Consider the following 20,140-nt stretch of genomic DNA (forward strand, 5'->3'; position numbering starts at 1 on the left):
AGAGACTGGGAGGGTTCTCTGGAAAAGAGCTAGGGCAGGGGAATCACTGAGATCCTCCCTCCAACTGTGAACCCTTGCTTAGGTGTACTCACTTGAGAGGGAATTGCTGGATAGTTGGAGAGACTCTGAGGGGGAAATTGGGGCATGGGGTAGGGGTGGGGGATTCTCACCTATAACTGAAAGTGGTGGCCAAAGGCAATAACTTAGGCCAATTACTGTAGATGGGAAAGGTGAGCAGTCAAGGTGACCAGTCAGTTCTACAAGGAAGAAGCCAGTAGCCCAGACGCCTCGGTTAGCTTTTGTGCCTCCAGCCCAGAGGCTTGAAAAATGCAAGTTTAACCTGCTGAACCGTTCTCTCATGGAAAGACAGGTTTAGAAACAGACTCTTTGGGGGATAGGAAGTTGTAGAGAAATGGCACTTCTACTGGAGCAAAGCCATCTGGGTTGTTGCAGTTCTGGAGAATCAGGCAGTTCCACATTTTCCTGTTCTACTTCGATACTTAATGACTTTTGAACTTTGTGCTTTTAACGTTTTGTGTATTATGAAGCTTACCTGTCCTGGGCTGCTCTGAAGACTTATTCCAAGTAGTTGGCTGTACTTAACCTGTTCTCCTGAGAGCCAAATAGCCATCCTGATGACCTGCCTGCTGTCTTCTCCTGTTGGCTTTAGTATCCTATGAAGCCCTTGCTTTTGCTTCATACTCTGCGACCCTTTCGTTACAGGATCAGGCCTTGCTGAGCAAAGCTGTGCAGTGTCTCAACACATCCAGCAGAGAGGGCAAGGATTTGGACCCTGAGGTCTTCCAGAGGCTGGTGATCACAGCTCGTTCCATTGCCATCATGCGCCCTAACAACCTTGTCCACTTTACGGAATCCAAGCTGCCCCCGATGGAAACAGGTGAACTTGGCCTATGTGGTCGTGGTCCTGAAATCTGCTTGATACATCCTCTCTACCCTCTCACCCTCTTGTTGTCTCTGGCCTCCACCTGAGTGCATGCTCTGAGAGGTTTTACTCTTGTCTTTGTACCGTAAGACTTTCGACATTTAGATTGTACCATTTAAGAAGCAAATACTCTTTCCAGTGTTTATGCCTTGGAAAATCCTTGAGTTTATTTAGTGCTTTGGATGTCAGATATAATCCGTCTCTGAAGTAACTACCGCTTAGGATCTTCAGGGCAAACCTAAGCTTGTGCCCTGGTTAAAGTAATAGGATCAGATCTTGTTTTTGTGCTATTTTTTTGCCAATGTTTTTATTAACATGTTCAGTGGCCTTTCTCAGTGCTTGATTCTGTTTCCTCCTCTGTCCTCACGTTGGCTGGGTACCTAACTCATTTTGCTTTATCAAATACAGCTTATCAATGCCTTTACAGTTCTGTTACTTACATGCTCTCATTTGCTGTCATCGTCCGGTTCCTTCTGATATTCTCATCCAGGAATTGTGCCAGAAAAATCTCAGATGTTCCCCTAGTTTTTAGAAGTTGAGCAGTTGGACCTGAGATCTCTGAGTCTGCTGTAAAGATCCTGAATGCTCCCCTTTCTACTTAATTCTAACATACAATGTTTTCTGTGATATTCCTTTCCCAGACTGTTTCTTTCCTAGATGTGCCTGCTGGAGTCTAGGGATAGTTGGCATATTGATTGGGGCCCCACTTGAAACTCCCTCCCCAGGCAAGCTTCCTTGACCTGAGTTAACCTTAAAACAAATTAAATTCCCTGTCAGATTTACCATCGTTAATCATTTTCTTTCTCCTGCTCTATTAGAAGGAGTGGATGAGGGGAGAGAACCTCAGAAGCAGCTGGAAGGAGACTGCTGTAGTTTCATCACCCAGCTGGTGAACCACTTCTGGAAACTCCACGCATCCAAACCCAAGAATGCCTTCTTGGCACCTGCCTGCCTGCCAGGTATCATGTTCAAAGGGATACTTGAAGCCTGATCCAATTTCTGTTTTGGAACAGGTCGATCCCTTATCCTTTTGCTTCGTCATCCATCTCTTCCAGAATTAATAGTCAGGAAATAGAAGTCTTTGAGATCAGTGCATTCTCTGTGACACAGGAGCTTAGCAGTGTGGCAGAGAAGTGGGATTTTTTTTTGAAGTGGGATTTTCTTATACTGTATCTTCTCTTGGGGGGTTGAATATTTCACATAAAGAGGCACTTTTGTGTTTCCATGTATCCTCAGTGGTAGTTATAATTGCTTTTTTGAAACCTTGGGTAAAGCCACTTCAGAAGGTAAAAGTGAAGCATCACCTTGAGAATTGTTTTATTTCCAACCTACTGCTGTGTCTGGCATCTGACTTCTCACTGTCCAAAGTTTAAGTGGAAAGGTAAGGATCTGAAAAGCCATCTAGGAAAGTAGAGTGAGCACCGGTGCTGATTTGTGTTTGCAGGTTGCTTGGGCAGTCAGCCTAAAAGGCAGATCAGAGGCAAGTTTATTATCACCTAAGGGTTGGGGATTGTGGAGAACAAGTACAGCCTGCTCACATCTTCATACTTTTATGCCCTTTTACTATCTAAGAGTAGACAACTACACGTTGCTGTGATGTAGGATATCTGGAAAGGCTTTTGAGGACAGTTTGGGAGATTAGGAGACTGACTGTTAATAAAGCAAATCATAAATAATGTTGATAACTTGCATTCTCTATGCATGTTTTTTTCATCTGTTTTGTCGTGTGTGCGCACTTGTCATTTCTTTGTTAGCTTGACCTTTATGTAGGGATAAGAATTTGCACTTTTGTTGTAGATTCACAAGTAGCTAGAAGTCTTTCTACTATGTTTTCCTTCCCTGTAGGCCTGACTCATATTGAAGCTACTGTCAATGCCCTGGTAGACATAATTCATGGCTACTGTACCTGTGAGCTGGATTGTATTAATACAGCATCCAAGATCTACATGCAGATGCTACTGTGTCCTGTACGTATTACTCCAGCCCCAGATAATTTTGTATTGGCCTGGGAGTGTCTGGAAATTTTTTTTAAATAACTTTGTTAAATTAACAAAATACAATAGACTTAAAGGAAGGTTGTGGAAAGTAAGAGTTTTGAATATCAATAAAAGCTTTATAATCTTGTTCATTCCATGCTAGAGAAAAGTTTGAAATGGAGATGGATTTTGTTTTTCTGGTTTAGTGCTAAATCCCAAGGGAATGTACTGGTAGTTGCTACATAGTTAGTGCTAAGTTAGTATTACTTAAATAAATCTGTGAATGAAAGTCAAAGATCGGTTTCCAGTGACTGTGTCATAGAAGCTTAGTGTTAGAAGTACTGATTTTAGCATAGAGCTAAGATGAACCTGCTATCTGATGAAAGCCAAAATCTATTTGCTGGGAGCCAGTGTGACTTCAGGAGCAAATGACCTGCCAATCTATTGCTAAGAACTGAGATTGAGGGATGCAGGGAGTGGGTCTTACATATGCCATGCCAGGAAATGGGATTAACTACTGAACTTGGTCAGCAGGGTTGCAAGTGAGATTAGATAGATAGCTCTTACACATCTAAGTGACTGACCAGGAAAGAAAATCTTTGTAATACAGTTTCATGAATAATATAAAATCTAATTATGCTGGGGTTTTTTTCCCCCCCGACCTCAGGATCCTGCTGTGAGCTTCTCTTGTAAACAAGCTCTAATTCGAGTCCTAAGGCCCAGAAACAAGCGGAGACATGTGACATTGCCCTCCTCCCCTCGAAGCAACACTCCAATGGGTAATGTGAGGTCTGGGTTTAGGCTTGTGTGTGTATGTGATGGAGCTGGGAGAGGAATATATAGCCTTAGGAGATGTTGCTCCTTTTGACCAATGTCCTGGAAACTTTTGTGTATATCCATTGTTTTAATCTCCCTTATTCCATAAAGAATTTAAGGTGTCCTATGAAAATGCATATGGTAAGTAGAATAAAAATAAAATAAATTGAAGCCGTAGGAAAATAAAGATATAATAGTAAAAGCAAGTCAAGGATGGCAGGAAATGTTTTTTTATTAAAAGATTTGTTTTAGGGACGCCTGGGTGGCTCAGCAGTTGAGCATCTGCCTTCGGCCCAGGGCGTGATCCTGGAGACCCAGGATCGAGTCCCACATTGGGCTCCCTGCAGGGAGCCTGCTTCTCCCTCTGCCTTTGTCTCTGCCGGCCTCTCTTCTCTGTGTCTTTCATGAATAAATAAATAAAATCTTTTTTTTTTTTAAAAAGATTTGTTTTAAGGAGAGAGTGTACCCATACACATGAGCGAGGGGGAGGGGCAGAGGGAAAGAGAATCTCAAGCAGACTCCCTAGCTGAGCCCAGAGCCTAGTGCAGGGCTTGATCTCATGACCCTGGGATCATGACCTGAGCCAAAATCAAGAGTTGGACACTCCTGACTGAGCCACCCAGGTGCCCCGGGTTCTGAAAATGTCTATCATAAGATTCTTACGTGTCTTGCATTATTGCTAAAGTGAAGATCTTCTGTTTGGCTGAAAGTGTCCTAAGAGCTTATAGCAAAAATAAGAACAATCACAAAAATCACTTGACCACAGACAAAAAATGGTCCTTTTCCAGGAAAACTATATTTTTCCTGGCATAAAAAAACTCTTCATTAAGGACCCATTTTGTTGCCTTAAGGGGTAGTAGCCCCAGTGGACTTAACCTACAGTCAGTTTGCTAGCAAATTGCACAAGAGATTTCTCTCCTGATATACTTGCATACAGGTCAAGGGCATACGATTGAACATTTTTAGTAAAAGCAGTTCTGTGAAGTGTCTGAATGTCAGCATTATTATGTAACTCTGGTTACTTGGTTGGGCTCCAGAGGAAACTTCTAACAAAAGTCACATACCTAACTTTTTTCTATTATCCGTTTTATGAAGAGTAAAGAGAAATATGCCTGGTATATGAAAAATACCATTTTAATGTGAGTCAATATGAAAAGTTATTAATGAGAAGTTTTCCTTTCTGAAAATGGTTTTTGGTAGTTTTCAGAATCTAGTGGGTAGCTTACACTAACACCACATCTCTGCTTGGACTAGCCACATTTTAAGTGCTTGGCAGCCACCTGTAGCTGGTAGCTACCTTGTGGTACGGTTGCAGGTCTAGAGGAATGTGTATAACTTGGTGATCTTCAGATAATCTTCCTTTATAATCCTCACTTATTGATGTAAGCTTCAGTTTAGGTACAGGTTGGAAGCTAGAGTACAGGGAGTTAATGTTTCCAGTTCAGGCCATGGTCACATGTTTTCACAACCTAATGAGTAGAAGGTGAGGACTCCACCATCTTCTGACAATTAGGAGTGTAACCCTGACTTCTCCCTTACTCAGATGGCCTCTCACTTCACACAGAAGCCAGCGTGGACAGGACCTATAGTGGTGTCCTTTAGCTTCCCCCCCCCTTTTTTTTTTTTTAAGATTTTATTTATTGATGAGAGACAGAGAGACTGAGAGAGAGAGAGAGGCAGAGACACAGGCAGAGAGAGAAGCAGGCTCCATGCAGGGAGCCTGACGTGGGACTCGATCCTGGGTCTCCAGGATCACGCCCTGGGCTGAATATGGCACTAAACAGCTGAGCCACTGGGGCTGCCCTAGCTTCCATTTGTTGGTTTTACATTTTAGTTCTGGCATCTTCTGGTGAGGATTATGCAGTGTGAAAACAACTAAACTGACCCAGTTATTTTGGACAGGAGTGAAATTATACTCCAAGCTGCCATGACATCACAGATAAACATCTCCAGTATACTATTTTCCTGGTCTTGCCCAGTCTCCTGGGAATTGGTGGGGCCTCATGGGGCATACTGGTCTTAGATTTCACTGCCTGTGGAGATCTCTTGGAAATCCAAGGTTTTTTTGGTGGTGATAGGGGGGCTGTTGTTTGTTGTTTTGGTCACATCATCAACTGGGAAAATGTTTTCCTAAGGGGGCAAGCTGTCAATGCCAGAGCCATCTTCCCAGATCCTGCCGGGTCCAGGAATAGGGAGGATAAGGCTGGGATGACCCTCTAAAGCACAGGGCTCTCTCTGGTAGCTTGGCTTGGGTTTATGTTGCTTTGTGACTTACTGTACCACATGCTGAGGGAGGAAAGAATAGGCACCTTCAGGTGACTGGGGTTTCTCTGACTTAGGAGACAAGGATGATGATGACGATGATGATGCAGATGACAAAATGCAGTCATCAGGGATTCCGAATGGTGGTCACATCCGTCAGGAAAGCCAGGAACAGAGTGAGGTGGACCATGGAGATTTTGAGATGGTGGTGAGTCTCTGGCAGCAGGAAGAGGAGGAAGATTCTCCTCCGGCTCTCTTTTGTGGACTTGAAAAAGCTGCCATTTACCATGGGAAACTGACAGAGCTTTCTCTCTGCAGTCTGAGTCGATGGTGCTGGAGACAGCTGAAAATGTCAACAATGGCAACCCCTCTCCCCTGGAGGCCCTGTTGGCAGGTGCAGAGGGCTTCCCCCCCATGCTGGACATCCCACCTGATGCAGATGACGAGACCATGGTTGAACTAGCCATTGCCCTGAGCCTGCAGCAGGACCAGCAAGGTAGAAGGCAATGCCAGGAACAGAGCCGCCCGGTGGCCTTGCACAGCAGAGAGGGTTTGGCAGTTACTGATATCCAGCTGACTTAGCTTGTCCCCAGATTTGGGGAGAGGTTGATCTGGGTGAGAGCTGTTCAGAGACACAGGTGGAGAGTGAGAGGGGCATGGTGGGATTTGCCATCTGAGTGTCAATCTCCTCATTTCTGTTAGTTTGGTCTTTGGGATTATTTCCTTCCAAATCTGTTAGGTTTCTCCGGCCTGTGTCCTGCTTGAGCCAAGGGAAGCCTTCCACCCTGTCTGTAACCAAACTCGGGTAGACAGCGGTGGCTGTTGATTTAACTTCCTCTAGGCCAGAGAGGGTCACACGCTGGTGAGTTTAGACTCGCGAGGGCAGCAGGTGACCAAAGCAGCACTGTGGATGGGGTCTGGAGGGAATGCTGTGCTCACTCTCCACTTGTTTCCCAGGCAGCAGCAGCAGTGCCCTGGGCCTGCAGAGCCTGGGGCTGTCCGGCCAGGCACCCAGCTCTTCCTCTCTGGACGCAGGAACCCTCTCTGACACCACAGCATCAGGTAACTGTCCACAGCAAGGAGCACGGCTCAGGGCCCCAGGACCCTCTGGCCTTGTTTCCAGTGCTGTGAGAGTGGAACGGGCAGCTGCTTTGACAGGCCATTCTGGACTTCCTGCTTCTGCCTTTGCATTAGAAATATGGGTATGGAGGGCACAGTGATGCAGCTCGGCAAAGGCACTCATGGCTCCGCTTCTTTACACTTTGCATGCTGCCTGGCTCCTGCTGGTTCCCCAAGGAGAGGCCGAGAGAGTGGCTTGCTGGGTGGTTGGCTGTAGGGCTTCAGTAACAGCTTTCAGGGGTCTGCACCAGAGTCCAAATGTTTTAGACAACACGAAAAGGGAAATGAGAAGTAGATAGAGCTCCTACCATTCCCTGTTTTCTCTTCATTTACAAATAAAAGTGAAATTGCAAGAAGCTGAGTCCTGCTCCAGGTCAACGTGGCTCACCATCAGGGGGCTGTGAGCTTCGGAGTGGGGGGTTCATGGAGAGTTAAAATGCATAGGAATTCTTCAGACCTCGTTTTGCTTTTTACACTCATAATCTCTTTGCTGATCTCATAAGGGAAAAAAATGTCCTGAGTAGAGAATTGGACCAAATAGAGGAAGAGGGAACACCTGAATAATCCCCTGGAAAATCAACTGAGGAATGTCCGGGTTGATTTAGAGTTTTCCAGAGTGCTGCTCCCCTGTATTTCTTTCTTCATTTTCTCCCTTTTTTTCTCTTCTCTTGGGAGTTTTACCCTGTAGAAGAGAAAGGGGGAGACATTGGCTGTCCCCTCTCACCTGCTGCCGTGGCGTGTTGCTTTTCTTAGTTTTCGTTAGCTGCTGTCATCTCAGGCTTGGAGGTGGCTGTTGTGGTGTGCCGATTGTGTTCCTCCTGTGCTCTGTGGCTGTCTTGGCTTTCTTCCCCCATGTATCTCATCCAGCATTTTCCTCCTGTCTCAGCTCAGCCCTGATCCTGGATGCTGTGGCTGTCTCTGGGGGATTTCCTTGCTTCATTCTTAGCGTCTGAGGAGGATGATGTGGAGGGGTGAAATTTCCCCATGAGCTCCCCTCTTGACCACCTGACCAAACAAACAAATGAACAGAAGTTGATTCCAGAGCTCATGATAAGTGATTTCCTACCAGAAGCACAAATTAACTGATTGCAAAAACAAATCTCATTAAAATTCAGAGTTCTGTGCTTTGAATGATAATGGGTAGATTCTGATCTCAGCAGGTGTCAGTAACACCTAGACAATGGTGGCCGTGAGGCATTCTAGCTAGAAACCTGAGCGTCCATCATATCACAGATTCTCGTTGGATCTCTGCGCTGTCTCCTTGCACTATAGTGTAGCAGTGAAGGAAATGCCCAGCAAACTGGGGTTTCCCTCTGTCTCAGTATCGTTTGCTACGCACCGTGTATAGTGTTTGTTCCTGTTGCTGATGAACCAGCAAAGCAAATCTTTCCCTTTTTCCTTTGATGACAGGATATGTAAACTGCACTGTGTCCTCTGCGCTATGTGGTTTGATGCTGTCACCCCCAGGAGGGGTTTTTACCTGTAACAGCTCTCGTTACTCTCTCAGCTCCAGCCTCCGACGATGAGGGCAGCACAGCAGCTACTGACGGCTCCACCCTTCGGACCTCCCCTGCTGACCACGGCGGTAGTGTGGGCTCAGAGAGTGGGGGAAGCGCCGTGGACTCGGTGGCTGGCGAGCACAGCGGTAATGCGGCTGGGGGGCCTGATCTCCTTGGGCAGGGGTGGAACGCTCTGGGAATCTCTGCCTGGGTCCTAGCTTTGGTGTCAACAAAGGGCAGCTTTGAGGGCTTCCGAACTTCTGCTGGAATTCATTTAACCTCAACCCTGGAGTTTCAGATGTTTAGCGAAAAGAATTTAGGCACACCATAGTTAATGTTTGAACGTTATATAGGGAGCTTTTAACTGTGTCTTATTGGAAGAAGGCAAGGACATGCTAATCCCGAATCAGGAGTAGTCCAAAAACAGTTATGGTATGATCTTGAAGTCCATCATACTGTGGCTTTTGTCCCCTCTGTTGGGGAAAGCTGTTTTGGGCAGTCGTCCTGTTAATATAGCAGGCCATTTTCATAGTCTACTGCTGATAAGGCAGGGCTCTAGAATGAGGAAGCGTGCAATTTTGGTTTGATCTTGTAAACCAGTCTGTGGTTAAAAATTGGATGTGAAAATATTTTATGGAGGGGATTAAGAGTAGCTGACAATTTCTAGATTCCCAAGTCAGTGTACATTTCCTCTGGGTTAGGAGATGGAAATTTAGCAGCAGCAGAGATTGTTCTAGTAGGTGGATCTTATATGCCGTCAGGGATGAGTTGCTACCGGGGGAGTCTTACAGCATACTGTTGTAGGGCCAGAATCTTGAAAGTCCTTATTTATTCTCTTTTGCCCACAGAAGAAAAAATTCTCTAAAGCTATCAGGTATCTCTGAACTATTACTGACTTGAGTGTGCATTGGATTCCGTCATGCTGGGGGACTTGATTCCCACCTTTTTAACTATTTCCCTCTAGTATCTGGCCGGAGTAGTGCTTACGGTGATGCCACAGTGGAGGGGCACCCAGCTGGACCAGGAAGTGTCAGCTCAAGCACTGGCGCCATCAGCACCACCACTGGACACCAGGAAGGAGATGGCTCCGAGGGAGAAGGAGAAGGGGAAGGGGAAGGCGATGTCCACACTAGCAACAGGTTAGGACTTGGCCATTTGCAGTCAAGAGGCTATGGGAGAATATTTCAGGACTAAGATGATGGATTAGTTGCAGAAGGTGGAGTGTTTCTAGTCTCCTGGTGGTTATCCTGATCATTTCAGTATGTACATTGAACTTAACCCAAAACTCAAGTTAACTCACAGCTGCATCTTCTTCCTACAAGATATAGAGAACCTTAGAAGACTTGGCCCCTTCGTACCAATTAAGCTATTTTTGTGTATTTTAATTCTTTTTCAAAAAGGTTTTTGAAGCTTTCAATGGATTGTTTGTTAATGTTTCATGTTGTTTATGTGGTCAATGTTCAGATTTACTCACACATTTCCCACTTTCTGTGTTCAACATTGCTTGTATGTTCAGACTTTCTGTCTGGGATCATTTCTTCTTGAGGTGTGTCATTTAGATTTTCCTTTAGGGGAGGACCACTATTTATAAAATCACAGGTTTTCTTAGTCTGGAAATGTCTTCATTCAGCTAACATTTTGTGGACATATTTTCTTTTCTTTTTTTTGCTCGCGGGGGTCCCCTGGCCCCTGCGGCCCCCCCCCCGCCAGCGCCCCGCCAGGTCCCCGCCCGCCTCGCCCCCCGCCCCTTGTGGACATATTTTCGATGGCTATTTGGTTTTGTGCTGATAGTTTTTCTCCTCCCAAATTGAAAATGATATCCCCTGTTATTGCCAGTTAGAAGTCACTTTCATTGCTTCTTTGAAAATAGGATCCTTATTGCTGCTTATAAGATCTTTATTTTGTCATTGTTTTTAAGATATAGTTAGGGTAGAGTCCTTCCTTCCTTCCTTCCTTCCTTCCTTGCTTCCTTCCTTCCTTCCTTCTTTTTTTAAATTTTGTTTATTTATTTGAGAGAGAATACGAGTGGTGGTGGACAAAGGGAGAAGGAGAAGCAGACTCCCTGCTGAGCAGGGAGCCAGATGTGGGACTATAAATCTCAGGACCCCAAGATCATGACTTGAGTTTAAGCTAGCCAGGTACCCCAGGATGGATTTCTTTACATTTGTTCTCCTTAGTGGTCTTTGGGAATCTGGAATGTTTGGGTTAGTGTCTTTTATTCTAGGAAAGTCTTATCTATTAATCTTCTCAGATACTGCTTCTGCCTCACTTTCTGTCATTTTTCTTCCTAAGGATTCTATTTAAGTAGATGTTTTATGGTCATATTCTCTTTTCCATGTCTCATAATGTTGTTTTTTTTTTCTTTAAAAAAAATTCTCTGTGCTTAATTAGTTATAGCTTTTTAAGATCTATATGAGCATCAAAAAATATATAGGGGGCACCTGGGTGGCTCAGTTGCTTAAGTGTGCAACTCTTGGAAGCAAGAAGAAAAAAAGAGTTTCTGTGATAAGTGGTATTATTTCATCTATAAACTCTTGTAAAAATTTGGCAGCAGAGTCTGAGTCTGGACTTTCTTTAAGGGAACATTTAAAATTACAGATTCATTCTTTAAATGATACAGAATTATTTCTGCTTCTTGTGTCAGTTTTGATATGTTGTGCTTTTTGAGGAATTTGTTCATTTTATTTAAGTTATCAATTTTATTGGCATAAAGTTGCTCATAACCATTTTTTAAAGATTTATTTATTTTAGAGAGCATGCATGCATGTGAAAGTTGGAGGGGAGGGCAGAGCGAGAGAAAAGATCTCAAGCAGACTCCATGCTGAGCACAGAGCACAATTCAGGGCTTGATCCCAGACCCTGAGATCATGACCTAAGCTAAATTCAAGAATCAGATGGCTATTCGTTGGAGCCACCCAGGAGACCCCATTACCTTTTTTTAAAAAAATCATCCTTTTAACGTCTTTAGGGTCTGTAGTGATACATCTATTTTTCATTTCTGATGGTAACTTACATGTTTGTTCTCTATTCAAAAGTCCGTTTTGCTTGGAGCTGCCAACTTTATAAGGAACTTTTAGGTGGCTCAGCGGTTTGGCACCTGCCTTCGGCCTAGGGTGTGATCCTGGAATCCCAGGATCAAGTCCCACATCAGGCTCCCTGCATGACTGTCTGTCATGAATAAGTAAAATCTATAAAAAAAGAAAACCTTTAGCTTTGATTTTTTTGTGTGTGCTATGCCTGCTCTCTGTTTTATTTCTATTCTTAATATTTCTTTCTGTGCTTTCTAAGCTTTTATAGTACCTTATTTTTGGGGGTTTAATTTTTTTTTTTTAGCTTAAGAAGATGGAAGCTTATTTTAAACCTTTCATTTTAAATGCATATTTGAAGCTAAATATTTCTCTCTGCACTTCCCTTTAAACTCTGCTTTGGCTGGGGCCCACATATTTTGAGGTGTTGTATTTTTATTGCTGTTCAGTTCAGAATGTTTCTAAATTCTGTTGTAAGCTTCCATCTTTAGCCACTGGGATATCTAAATATTTATTTATTTGTTTGTTTGTTTGTTTGTTATAGTCACAGACAGAGAGAGAGAGAGGCAGAGACATAGGCAGAGAGAGAAGCAGGCTCCATGCACCGGGAGCCCGATGTGGGATTCGATCCCAGGTCTCCAGGATCGCGCCCTGGGCCAAAGGCAGGCGCCAAACCGCTGCGCCACCCAGGGATCCCAGCCACTGGGATATTTAGAAGTATGTTGTTAGATTTCCAAACTTTTGAGGATTTTCTAATTATTTTTGTTACTAATTTATAGTTTAATTTACTATGGTTGGGGAACATACTAAGTGATTTCAGTCCTTTCAAGTTTTTTGAGATTCAACATTGCTTCTAAAATGATGTTCTTGGGATGCCTGGGTAGCTCAGCGGTTGAACATCTGCCTTTGGCTCAGGTCGTGATCCTGGGGTCTCTGGATCAAGTCCCACAGTGGGCTCCCCATGGGGAGGGAGCCTGCTTCACCCTCTATGTGTGTCTCTGTCTCTCTCTGTGTTTCTCATGAACAAATAAGTAAATAAATCTTTAAGAAAAGAAAAAAGGATGTTCTTTTTTTTAGGAGGACCATTTTAGGTAACTTAACTATTAGTAATAGAAGTCTCTAAAGTGGTTTTAAGTTAACTTTTTTTCCCAGGGATAAGTTAATTGAACAATTGTTGAATGACTTGTTTTAAATAATATAATTAGCTTGTTTTTATTTGAAGTCACTAAAGAAAAGGAAATTTCAATTTTTGGTATAAGGTTAATTTTTTTTGTCAGTTTTTTTTTTTTTTTTTGGTCAGATTTTTAAAGAGTATTATCTAAGAGTTTAAAAAGCCAACAGTCTGGCAATGTCTTGGTCCAGGTCCACATTCTTTGCATTTTGTTGATTTTTTTTCTTTTATATATGTGTATTCACAAGTATATCCTGCCAATCTGAAGATTTTCATCCACCTCAACGCTTGCTATGTTTTATTCTGCAAGTATAAGCTGACCTGCTAAATTTGAACTGCTACTATTCTATTACTTCTTTGTTATATCTTATACATTCCTGAGCAGTTCTTATTTGTGGTACCCATACAGCTTGCTTTATTCTCCGGATGTGTGTGTGAGCTTTTATGTGTGACTGTATTCTGAGGGACTGTTATTATTAGCTCATTCGAGTTATTTTTGGAATCATGGTCTTTTATCAAGTAAGATCCCATACTTTGATTCAAGCTTTTATTATTTTGAAAATATTTTGGTTATCTCCTAAGATATGTTAATACATTAAAATCACTTTTTTTATGCATGTGTAGGTATTGTGGTTTATTTTATACAGGTGTAAAGTTAAATGAAGCAAAAACAAACTATGAGAGTGAAGCCATTGAGTAAATGAGCTCTTCATCTGTGTAAGATTGTGTGTTAGGTGAGATTGCCAACCAGATTGTTAGCAAGACCCTAATGAATTATCATTTTGGTCCTCTCTTGAATCAGTTATGTTCACTAGAGATCCAGAAGCACACATTTAGTAGAAAAGCCCAGCTGTGTATCTTTAGATGAAGAAGGCTAGTTAGTGCCCAACTGAATACATGGGAGAAGTCATGGTCCAGTGTGGAAAGGGTGGTGTTGAAATTGAATTTTCCACTAAGAAAAAGGAAAGGTAGGTAGGTAGGCAAGTTGAGAGGGTGTAAAGCAGTGCTGGTCCTTCCGGGAAGCAAGAAAAAAGGAAGGGCTGGGTCACTGTGCAACCAGACGATGTAGGCTTTGTATGTAGTTGGAAGGATCCCAAAAGATAATGCTTGGAGGCAGAATTGCACCATGTGTTGGAAAAAGCTATAGAGCGTACTACTGAAGGTTTGGTTTTGCTACTGAAAACAACTAGGGCTGATTGCTTGAAAAATATTTTTAACTTTTCCTGTATCAAGTTTTCAGGGCCATCAGTTGTATTTTGGAATAGCGTGTTCCTTTTAACAGAGTGAGATTTCTCCTTCTGTGTTGGTGGTATACCAAATAGGTATTTCTGAACGTGTTGCTAATGGTCGGATTATTCCTAAGCAGTAGACTCCTTGTTTACTTTGGTGGCAGGAGGAAAGAACTATATCCAGCTGGTTAGTGGTTGTGAACTAGCTCACATCTCATGTATTTTCCTTGGCCTTTTAGGCTGCACATGGTCCGTCTGATGCTGTTGGAGAGACTACTGCAAACCTTGCCCCAGTTACGAAATGTTGGAGGTGTCCGGGCCATCCCGTACATGCAGGTATCCCGCAGTTCCCCTGGGTCTGTCACATTATGGTTGGACCATCCTTCAGCATGCTCACGTCTCTCCTTTAGAAGCTCTGTAGGGCTTTGTTTGGTGTTAGGTTATAGAGTAATTGAATGCAATTTTGAATTGCAAGTTCTAGCCCTTAACTCTCTAGGTGAAAAGGCCAAGGTTCAGAGAATTTAAAAAGATGTCTGCAGTCATCCAGCTAGTTATTGACAGAGTTGGGAGCAGATGTCCGTCCCAGAGATTCTTAGTGTGTAGTGAGACTTTATTAACACAGTGTTGGAATGTGGTCTGGTAGTATTCTCTTACTAGCTGCCTTCCTCTTAGGCAGAAAATTCTTTACTTTTGACATTACACACTGCTCTTGTCAAGCCACCTTGGTTGGTTATAATGTAGTTTAGTCAATTCGTTTTGCACACTCTTTGCAAAACATTTTTGTGATGCTACATATGGCATATACCAAAATTGGACTCTTTTTCTGACTCTGGACACTTAAACTTTGGATTTAGGACCTTTTCATGGATTACAGTTATGGTTGACAGGGCAGTCAGGAAGATTGGGATTTCTTCTGAACCCCCCTGCCTTTAGAGTTTTTTCTAGGGTCCTGGTGCTCATGTTACACCTCTCTTGACTTCCAGGTCATCCTGATGCTCACTACAGACCTGGATGGAGAAGATGAGAAAGACAAGGGGGCCCTGGACAACCTGCTCTCCCAGCTGATTGCTGAACTGGGCATGGACAAAAAGGTAAGACTGGTGAGTCCGGCCATGTGAGAAACAGAGACTGAGGTCTGTTCATGGCTTGTCATCCTTCTCTTAGAGGGACTTCACATCATTTCAGAGTAACCACCCACTAAGGGCTCCAGTTCTGTTGGTTCAACAAAAATGTTGGCAGTGCCTGTTTTGGCCTAGATTTCCTGTTAGATCTAGACGTAAATGAGGAACGGACCAAGTCCCTGCCTCTACAGACCTTTGTAGCTCCCCAAGCTGAAAACAGCAAATTGGTTGTTTGTATCTTAATACAGCTTTTTAAGCGTGTTGGACTCTAGGTAATCCAGATGTATTCCATGGAGGCGTTGGCACCCATTTTGACTCTGATTTCATGTGAGGAACAGTTAGTGGTGATAGGCTGAAGGGAACCTTGTTAAGAGGATGCCTCAAGCTTAAAGTAAGCGTGGGCTCCTGGGCTCTGTTCCTTTCTTCAGGACGTCTCCAGGAAGAATGAGCGCAGTGCCTTGAATGAAGTCCATCTGGTAGTAATGAGACTCCTGAGTGTCTTCATGTCCCGGACCAAATCTGGATCCAAGTCTTCTATATGTGAGGTACTATCACTTTGAGCACAGGGGTGTGGGGAAGGTAAGAGGATTGTCTGGTTGGTGCTAGGGCTGAGGGCAGAGGTGATAGTTAGAATATGCTGTTGTCGCTCTAGAGGAGAAGGATTCTAAGCTGTCACCTCTTTAAGAGCAGAGCTGCCACCTTTTTCAGAATCTCTTCCAAGCCCTGATCTTTGCCAGCAGTTCCTCCAATGGAAGGGTTACAGGGTTTTTGGAAGTTCCATTATTGAAAGGAGGGGACTGTTCTGCAAGGCGCAGGGTGGCTAAGAGGATTCCCCTACTGTGTGTTGCTATAAGGTATGGTAATAAAGCAGAGAGAAAGCAGTGTGTGTGTGGTGGAAAGGAGATTAACACAAAGCAGAGAAGGTAGAAACGGAGACTGAACTGCATCCAATCTTAATGAGCTTATGAGCTGTGGGGTTTGCTGGGATTTGCAAGGCTCTCCTAATGGTTTTATTTACAGTGGCTTTTCTCTTCGTGTGATCACTTACCCCATCTCCTTTAGAAGCCAGTTTGGTGGGAGAGAGCCCCTATGGGGAGGGTGGGGTGCTGAGAGGTGCTTATAGTGGAAAGTTTTCCCTCTCTTTCTTGAAATGGGCTTCTTTTCTAATTGCCTAAGGGAAGAAGACAACCTGCCCCTCCCGGGAGAAGGGTTGTCCAGTCCTTGTTCCCTTGGCCTCTAGCACGTGTGTGATGATGAGTAGAGCTGGGGATTGGGTTTGACCAGCTCTTACCATGCCTTTATTGGAGAGAGTTTGTGGGGAGTGTTTGAGTTAGTGGGGAGACTTCTAACTCAGGAGACAGACTCACTCCCCCCAATAGCCCACTCTGAGGCTGGCACCAGTTCTATCCCCCACCCTTGCCCAGTTCTCTTATAAGCCGGTCTGACCCCCTCCCTGTTGCCCCCAGTCATCTTCCCTCATCTCCAGCGCCACAGCAGCGGCCCTGCTGAGCTCTGGCGCCGTGGACTACTGCCTGCATGTGCTCAAATCCCTGCTAGAATACTGGAAGAGCCAGCAGAATGATGAGGAGCCGGTGGCTACTAGCCAATTGCTGAAACCACACACAACTTCGTCCCCACCCGACATGAGCCCGTTCTTCCTCCGCCAGTATGTGAAGGTGAGGCCTTTCCCTGAACAGAGGACTGCTCCTGCCTTCCTCCAGAGCATTCTCTTCACTCTCCATGAGTACAGTGAAGGATTCAAGGACAAGGAGTTGCAAGAGGCAGACTGTGTGCCTTGGGGGACTTTGCTTTCAAGGCAGTTTAGTGGATGACCACTTCTCCCAACCTACTGGGGTTCAGAGTCCTATCACTTTGTAAAGTGGAACTGAATGAAATCAGACAGGCCTGTCCTTTGACATTAATAAGCTCATTAGAAAAAGGTGAGAGGGATCCCTGGGTGGCTCAGCGGTTTAGCGCCTGCCTTTGGCCCGGGGCACGATCCTGGAGACCCAGGGTCGAGTCCCACATCGGGCTCCCTGCATGGAGCCTGCTTCTCCCTCTGCCTGTGTCTCTGCCTCTCTCTCTGTGTGTCTCTCTGTCTCTCTTTCTATCATGAATAAATAAAATCTTTAAAAAAAAAAAAAAAAAGGAAAGAAAAAGGTGAGAAGGCACGGGGTAATGTCAGAGGTGGATCGTGTCTGTGTGGGGGGTGGGGGGGGACTCCCCCTGCTGGTGTCAGAGGCCCTTTAGTAGGGAGTTGGTTTAGAAAAATGGGCTTTCTGGGATGCCTGGGTGGCTTAGCGGTTGAGCATCTGCCTATGGCTCAGGGAGTGATCCTGGATTCCCAGGATCGTGTCACACATCAGGCTCCTTGCATGGAGCTTGCTTCTCCTTCCCTCTGCCTGGTGTCTTTGTCTCTTTTTCTGTGTCTCTCAGGAGTAAATCAATAGAATCTAAAAAAAAAAAAAAAAAAAAATAGAAGATGGGCTTTCTGATCAGGTGAGTTTGAGAACAGGCATTCCCACTTTCTAGCCATGAAGCTCAGACAAGTTACGTGTGGCTTTTGCATGCCTCAGGTTCATACCTGGAAAATGAGACTCCACATGGGGTCTCCTGTGTGGGGTCGTTGTGCTGTGACATAGTAAAGCCCAGTGCTAGGCGCCTGCTGGTCCGGTCTGGGTTAGTCATCACCCCCACTTCTGCACATTTGCATTTGGGGGTGGCTCGAGCTATGCTCCTCAATGCACACTCCCAACTGGTTTGACTAAGACAGGGTATATAACAGGTGTAAAATGTGAATCACATCATGTCCTTCTACTCTTTTAACCCTTTGTTGGTTTTCAGTGAATTTGGGGTCAGAAAGTTCTTTTGAGGACCCAGCCATCTTCTTTCTCTAGCTGTGTTACTACAGCACCCCAGATGTGGCATGCTGCCTTCTTGCTTTCTGTTCTCCTGCATTTCTCTCCCTCTGTAATCACTTCTTCCCCTCTAAGCTAATTGCTAGTCCTTTAAGACCCAGCTCACACACTGGATCCTGGGAAAACCCTCCCCAAAATGCCCTTCCTACAAGTGGGGTCAAAATGGCTTTTCCCCAGGTCCCCAGAGAGCCCTGTGCACACATGTGGAAGCTTCCCCTTGTTTGCACCCCCAGTGCTTGGCAAAGACTTGAGTAACTGGCGATTCAATATATGAGACACATTGTGCCCCAAACTCTTGCAGGCTTTTTCCAGAACCATGCAGCCTGCAGGACAACTGCCACTTAAGTGATCCTAGCCACCCTGATTCATTTATTTATTTTTAAAAGACTTATTTATTTCAGAAAGAGAGAGAGAGCGCGTGTGCGGTGTACGGTCATGCATGCAGGTGAGGGGAGGGGCACAGGAAGAGGGAGAGGGAATCTTCAAGCAGACTCCCCTCTGAGCACAGAGCCTGAGGCAGAGCTCCATCCCAGAACCCTGAGATCATGACCTGAGCCCAAATCAAGAATTGGTTGCTTAACCAACTGAGCCACCCAGGTCCCCCTGTTCTGGTTTATTTAATTGTCTCTTATCCTAGAAGGTTTTGGTTCTAGGGAATAGACCGTGCATCTCTCAGAGAAAGTCAGAAATCCTCCACCACCACTGTTTTCCCCATTTTTTCCCATTAGAAGTTTAATTTTCGTGTAAGCAGAGTATAATCAGTGCAAAGTCCACAGTGTGAAATTTTGGAACTTTGAGGACAAGTGAGATCTGTGTCCCCTGGAGCCCTGGGTCCTTGCTAGGTTTAAACCAAGCTGTCAGGCCGTGATGGCCCCAGCTTTGGAAGGTACTGTTTACCAGCTCCAATATAAGCTATGCCTAATGAGCAGTAAGCCAGCCCTTTTCCAAACTGTGGCCGTGGACAATTGTCCGTTGCAGGTTCTTACGCAGATGTTCTTCCCACAGGGTCATGCTGCTGATGTATTTGAGGCCTACACTCAGCTTCTCACAGAGATGGTCCTGAGGCTTCCTTACCAAATCAAGAAGATTGCCGACACCAACTCTAGAATCCCACCTCCTGTCTTTGATCATTCGTGGTTTTACTTTCTCTCAGAGGTAAGTGAAGGCCCAGGCAGTGGGGAGGAAAGAACACATCAGTTGTGACAGCTTTTTTTTTTTTAAGATTTTATTTATTTATTCATGAGAACACACACACAGAGATAGAGAGAGAGAGAGAGAGAGGCAGACTCCATGCAGGGAGCCTGACATGGGATTCGATCTCGGGTCTCCAGGATCATGCCCTGGGCTGAAGGTGGCACTAAACCGCTGAGCCACTGGGCTGCCCTGTGACAGCCTTTTTAAAAAATATTTATTTGAGAGTGAGCACATGCATGTGCATGAGTCAGGGGGAGAGGCAGAAGGAGCCAGAGAGTCAGACTTCCCACTGAGCAGGGAGCCTGATGCAGAGCTCGATCCCAGGACCCAGGATCATGACCTGAGCCAAAGGCAGAAGTTTAACCAACTGAGCCACCTAGGCGCCCTGGCTCTGACAGCCTTTATGGCCTCCTTCCGTCCTCACCGGCAGAAGTGTTTCCCCCAGTAGCACCCCTCACACTGTGTAGGTCTTTTCCCAGGTGTGCTGAATGGTGAAACCATGGAAGATGGATGTCAAAACAAGCTATAGCTTTAGTTTCTGATTCTGTGTATTTAACTTTTTTTGCCATGATGGTAAGGAATGGGTTTAATAATTTGGGACTCTCTCTGGAAACAGAAAATAGACTAAATTACAGAGATTTTAACACAGGGAACTGGTTGAACGGTCATTGAAGAACCAAAAAAAAAAAAACAAAAAACACCCACAGTGAACACAGAGACAGTAACTGTAGGCAGCAGCCATCAGAAGCCCTGTGTCTGAAGTGGAATTGGCCTGGTGGGCCTGAGGAGGGGTGCTGTAGCTGGTATCCCAGGAGCTCTGAGAGGACATGATGCAGTTGATTCTGGAAGTATGGGAAGATGCTGAT

At 44.7% G+C, this 20,140-nt stretch overlaps 1 protein-coding gene across 7 annotated transcripts in view; it reads left to right on the forward strand.

Moving 5' to 3' along the window:
- The window catches only part of UBR4 (ubiquitin protein ligase E3 component n-recognin 4), a 133,976-nt gene that overhangs the window by 64,845 nt on the left and 48,991 nt on the right, over window positions 1–20,140 (forward strand). For 2 of the 7 annotated variants that reach the window (XM_041766729.1, XM_041766731.1), the window contains 15 exons: window positions 724–898; window positions 1,585–1,668; window positions 1,762–1,902; window positions 2,789–2,910; window positions 3,587–3,698; window positions 6,075–6,205; window positions 6,316–6,493; window positions 6,955–7,059; window positions 8,624–8,761; window positions 9,580–9,754; window positions 14,281–14,377; window positions 15,025–15,132; window positions 15,591–15,707; window positions 16,629–16,838; window positions 19,086–19,235. In XM_041766729.1, the coding sequence (XP_041622663.1) occupies window positions 724–898; window positions 1,585–1,668; window positions 1,762–1,902; window positions 2,789–2,910; window positions 3,587–3,698; window positions 6,075–6,205; window positions 6,316–6,493; window positions 6,955–7,059; window positions 8,624–8,761; window positions 9,580–9,754; window positions 14,281–14,377; window positions 15,025–15,132; window positions 15,591–15,707; window positions 16,629–16,838; window positions 19,086–19,235 (2,043 nt within the window). The remainder of the gene's footprint in view (window positions 1–723; window positions 899–1,584; window positions 1,669–1,761; window positions 1,903–2,788; window positions 2,911–3,586; window positions 3,699–6,074; window positions 6,206–6,315; window positions 6,494–6,954; window positions 7,060–8,623; window positions 8,762–9,579; window positions 9,755–14,280; window positions 14,378–15,024; window positions 15,133–15,590; window positions 15,708–16,628; window positions 16,839–19,085; window positions 19,236–20,140) is intronic. The other 5 variants (XM_041766732.1, XM_041766736.1, XM_041766730.1 and 2 more) reach the window with 4 other exon arrangements.

Source organism: Vulpes lagopus, chromosome 8 (genome assembly GCF_018345385.1).
Source record: "Vulpes lagopus strain Blue_001 chromosome 8, ASM1834538v1, whole genome shotgun sequence".
Taxonomy (NCBI): Eukaryota; Metazoa; Chordata; class Mammalia; order Carnivora; family Canidae; genus Vulpes; species Vulpes lagopus.